At 27.5% G+C, this 5,465-nt stretch overlaps 1 protein-coding gene across 1 annotated transcript; it reads left to right on the top strand.

Annotated features, from left to right (window-relative positions):
* Nucleotides 1-786: 786 nt before the first annotated feature.
* Nucleotides 787-5,130, top strand: LOC129969362 (uncharacterized). The gene is made up of 4 exons (XM_056083905.1): nucleotides 787-849; nucleotides 1,737-1,789; nucleotides 3,372-3,566; nucleotides 4,868-5,130. Exons 1-4 carry the CDS (start codon nucleotides 833-835, stop codon nucleotides 4,954-4,956), a joined length of 354 nt encoding a protein of 117 aa, XP_055939880.1. The 5' UTR covers nucleotides 787-832; the 3' UTR covers nucleotides 4,957-5,130.
* The last annotated feature ends 335 nt before the right edge of the window (nucleotides 5,131-5,465 follow it).

Here is a 5,465-nt window from a genome sequence, read left to right as displayed (position 1 = left end):
TTTTGCATCATTGGGATGCAATCCTCAATTTGGCTGTTATTTTGTTGCATCTTCATAATTTACCTATTAGTAAGATAATTGTTTAGCTTTTGTATATTCAATAGTTTGAATAATTGTGAGTAAAATCGTGTAATGACAAAACCACATGGCAAGCATCATATAGCATATAATTGCACATTCTCTTACATTGTGCCTTGACGCAAAATCTTTTTCTTCTTGTAATGCACTCAATGGGTTCTAAAATTAAAGATATGTATGTTATTTTTTTTGCAATACACAAATTGCTAAAAGAATAATTTTGATGAACTAATTATTTTAATAAATTATTTCATTCATATTTTTCCAACTTTTGCCTTTTCTATAATTTTCTCATTTTATTAAAAAATATGAAGCGCAAATTTTGTTTTCGAAACAAAGTTATTTCCTAGTTTTAATGTAATGAAGTTTGGATGCATATGTTATATTGTTTAATAAATTTTAACTATTTATTATCTAGAAAGAGAGAGATTTCTAGAAAAAAAAATTATCAATGATTAAATGGATATTTTTTTGCTGCAATATCTCAAAATGTAATTGTTATAAAAATATTGTTAACTATTATCTATAGAAATATTTACCAAACAAAGCACTCAAAAATGTTTTAGTGTAACTTTCACTTTGAGCTTCGTAGGGGTCATCGCTATCACTTAAGCTAGATGAAAAAAAGTAAATTACAGCTATCGAAATCCGATAACAAATATATATATAAATATGGACATTTCGTCAATTTTAAATTATTTCTATACAGTTTGTATTTACTTACTGATTAAGAAAAAACCCAAAACTATTTTTAATGATGAATACCTTTGGGTAAGTTGACCCTATAATAAATTTTTTAATAATTTTTGAGTTGGTTTTTAATTATTTTTTTCATTAATTCTGTTCTTTACTTTTTGACATTTTAAGTTTTCAGAATATAATTGGTTAAATTCCCTTGTTTTGCTCTGGTTAATTTTTGTTCAAATGAAAATTTTCTGTACTGTACATATGGAGAATGTTGAAAACTGTGCATAACTTATTTCTTTTTTCAAACTCCTTAACAAGTTATCGAATACTATTGAGGAAAATATCTAAATTTACTTTTTTACTGCAATTTATCAAAGAAAATTGATTACTTAATAAATATAAGTAATCCGTTAATATGTATTTATATTACAGATATATTGCAGTATTGGAAAATTTCGGTTACTGAAAGGTTAGGAGAAGTTCCAAGAGTATTAATTTTGCTCTCCGGCCGTATTAAGAGGCATTTAAGATATTTTAATTTTTTTTCAAACACATATTCCTTTATCTTTAAATTTATATTTTATTAATTATCTTATCTTAATATATATCTTAAATTTGTTTTCAATATGATAGTACTACTTGATGCCCTACTTTTAAGGTGAAAATATTTTTTTGTAAATCCCAATAAATTTTAGATAGTTAACGCTGATTTCTAAATGCAAGTCTAAAATGCTATTTATTAAGAGTAAACAACGTCCTCTATTTTTTTATTTACGTATATAAATCCAATTTCATTAACTAACCGCAGCTAAATAATCTCAAGATTTGTAATTTTAACTTTTAATTGTTTTTCAAAATTCCCCATAAATTCCTCTAATTTGAGGGATTATTTAATATCTATTTATTAATATACTTTATAAAACTTCCTTGATAAACCATAGTTAGTCTAAATTATTATCTTATATTTTTAGGATGTTGATTGCCTTTGTTTTTGTGCTGATTGGACTTGCATCAGCTTTACCAAGTAAGTGCGTATATTAAATGTTAATTTAAATAATATAAAATCATATATTTTTAAGAATATTAATTTATGTTGTGAAATCGATTCTATGTCTCAACTATACGAGGCAATTCCTTTAAAAGCTGTAGCTACTTGTCCGAAATTAGATAAATTTCTTTCAATCCGTTTTGGCTTTTTGGTTATCTTTTTGTCAAATGTTTATATCATTCGTTGTAGTTTTTTTTGTGAAGACTTTTGCAAGTCTTATTTAAATACAATCAATTGTCCTTCACCAACTGCCATCATCAAATTTCAATAGAATAATTTAATATGTTTAGTATGATATCCAACTTTCTGATGAAAGAGAAATATTTTTAATTTTTTACTATAAATTTTCTGAAGAAACGTTGCTCTTAAGAACAATCTTCATCTACTAATATTGCAAGTTGTCAGAAATTTATTTTGTTTCCTGTATTTTGAAAATAATTATCATTCTGACTCTCGTATGCAATTAAAAATTAATAATTGTTGAATACTGAAATGAATGAGTATAAACTTTTTGTGATAGAAATAGTTATAGTTGATATTTATCTTCATCAAAATTTATATCAATAATTTTTTTACTGTTTAAAAATTACATTTTTATTATTGTTCAAACTTAAGTAAATGAGCATTCATTAAATGATTTGCATAAAAAATTAGCAGTATGTTAATTAAAATATTTGTTTGTTGTTGATTTCATTTGAAATTTTTTTAAAAACGAAATCTCAGCTTAGGTTGAATTTTTATTTTTGCCGGTTATTAATCGAGAATACTATCATGAAATCATCAGGTCTCATCTTAATTTGTCTATAAAACTCGCTTGTAAAATCTTCGGTGTAAAAACATTTTTTTTTTCCATCTCGCAATGTTTTCAGGTCGCTGCTAGGCATAATTTTTTGAAGTATTAATTGTCTCCTTTAAGGACATAAAGGGATTTATCAAAATACAAATGCAAACAAAGCATATTTCAATTTCCAGATTTTTAAATTTCCTCCAAAATGGACAATATGGAGCATCATATTTATTTTCATTTATTCTAACGCTCACATTAAAAAGCTTTCTAAAGCCATTTCATACAGCGCAGCATTTCTTAGAAAACAAACACGCTAAGAATAAATTTTCAAATAAAACTGTGCTGGGATGAAGCGAGCGGACGTTTTTTCTCGCATAGGAATATCTGTGTGATTACGCTTCTTGCTCATTCTGGCGCCTATCACCCGCGAACTGCTTAACATGATGCTGTGTGCGTAATTGTCAATACCTATGTTCTTTTCTTTTCGTTTTCTATGTCTAATAAATGTGCCGTTTTCAAGAACCATGCTGACATTTATTGAAAAGTAACAACAAACTCAAACTATTCAAATAATTGAAAAAAATTCGAAGTTTAAACAGGATCAGATATCTTTAAAATTCCTCTTCTCTACTCTAGCTGCTGAATAATTTTTTTCCAAAGCAGAAAAGGACAATTTTTCAAAAATTGATATTTCCGCGCGAATCAGTTTCGTTCTAAGATCGATGAGTTTAACTAATTAAAATTAATAAATGCTTTCAATACATTTTTCAGATGACCTGGCTTTTGCCTTAGAGAAGAAGCCCGACACCACTCTGCCCCAGAACACCATGATGGGACAGAGCCTGAAAGATCTCGGCATCGAAGTGTGCCCGGACAACCTACACCTGTGCCCTGGAACAGCCGAGTGTTGCCAGAAGGGAGATGGCAAGTGGGACTGTTGCCAGAAGACTGCAGTGCCCGTTTCAGGTAGGGGCCCTTCTTATTTATGCAGTAAAATTATGATAACAAATGTCGCCTATCAATTGTAAAAATAGTAACAATATATTTTCTTCCTCCTCAACAATGAAAGAAAATCACCGATGTCGATAATTATTTTCATGAATTACTAAGTTGTGCTATGAAATAATTTTGCATTTCTAAACACAAGGTTGATGCAGAGTCATAGAAGTCAAAATTGTCTTTACATTTAATAATATTATAGCAAGTGCACCAGCATGAAGATCTGTTTAAGTGTAATCAATTCGTAAGATAATTGAAAGTTTCATTTTGTTTCCCTCTCTATCAAATAAATCAAGAAAGGATTATCTAAATTTAATAGATGTACAGCATGTATTATTATCGCGTTTAATTTATTTATTATTAAATTTATTTAAAATTACTTAAATTTAAAACTAAAGTAACGACATGTATATATCTTCGACATACTTGGGCTTTTGAAAACTTTCTATAATAATAATTTGTGTAATACTTTCAGTTGTCTCGTTTAAGGATTTCACATTGATTTTTATTGGTATTTCATAATTTGTAATGAGTTAAAATGTAATGGTATTCGATTCAATTTATTTAATAAATTAAAATAGCTTTAATTATTTGTATTTAGTGATCTAAATGCCTCTTATTACTTAAAGATATGACTTTAGAGTATAGATTAACTCTCATATGATAAACACTGCACGGATATTCATTCCACCACAGCTTTCATTATTTGCATCTAGTGATCTAAATGCAACTCTTATCACTAAGATATGATTTTAGAGTATAGATTAACTCTCATATAATAAACGCTATTCTTTTTTTCTTACAAAATTTACTTATCAAAGTTTGGATTGTACATTATAAGTTAAATTTGTTTGTACTTTTCATTAATAAATATAAGTTTAGTATTTACTTTAAAAATAAGTAAAAAGTTACTTTAAAAATAAGTAAAAATAAATAAAACAACCTTTTTATAGCGCTTCCTGGAGGAAGAGATACTTTTGAGGTTAAATCTTTCAAGTGATTTATATTATAGAATCCATAGTATAAATCTGTTTTTACTTTTTGTTTGAACTTTATATCAGTTGCGGCAGAGAGAGAAATCTCAAAGGTTACAGTTGCAGTGCCCTCTCAACGGAGGAACTCATCACATTCAAAGAAAACAAAATTCAGCATAAAAAGAACTAAATTTATATCTTTTTTGAAACCGATAAATCATAATATTTTTGAATCTGTCTGTAGTTTTTGACGTTGAAAGGAACATTATATACTGAACTCCATTTACCTTTCAGGTGAATGCTGCCACCAGCTGGGATTTATCTGGACTTGCTGCACGCCCCTCGTGCCCAAGTGCAAGTGGTGGGGATGCTGGTGGACATAAGCTCACAGCATCACGGAATTTAAGAAGAAATCATATTTTAATTGTTAATATTTTCTTTATAATGATTTTTAGTGAGACAAGAAGGTTAAGATTTTATTAATAATTAACAACAACAAAAAAAGAATCTGTATAATAAATGTTTGATTGAAATGTTAATGAATATAATGAATATTAATGAATGATTGAATGTGAATGGATATATGAATATAAATAATAATGTATGTTTGATTTTGTTTCATAATAAATGTTTGGATTGAAATTTTTTTCGTATTTTTATTTTCTAAGTTTTTAAAAGAACCTACATGAAAAATCCTAAGATGCTTGTAAGAAAGTGTCTTTCACGGAACTTTGATTCAAAAAGGTTGAATAACATTTAAGAACATAGACAAAACGTTTTGACTCTTATGGAAGGTTGACCCTATTCAGTCACCTCTATTTTCCGTTAGTGATATTCGATGCATTCACTGAATTAAAAAAAAAAAGATGAATAAATAATAATAAGTGAAATT

This window comes from Argiope bruennichi, chromosome 5, assembly GCF_947563725.1.
Source record: "Argiope bruennichi chromosome 5, qqArgBrue1.1, whole genome shotgun sequence".
NCBI classification, from domain to species: Eukaryota; Metazoa; Arthropoda; class Arachnida; order Araneae; family Araneidae; genus Argiope; species Argiope bruennichi.
The sequence above is the reverse complement of the archived record's forward strand: the minus strand, read 5'-3'. Positions and strand labels throughout refer to the sequence as shown.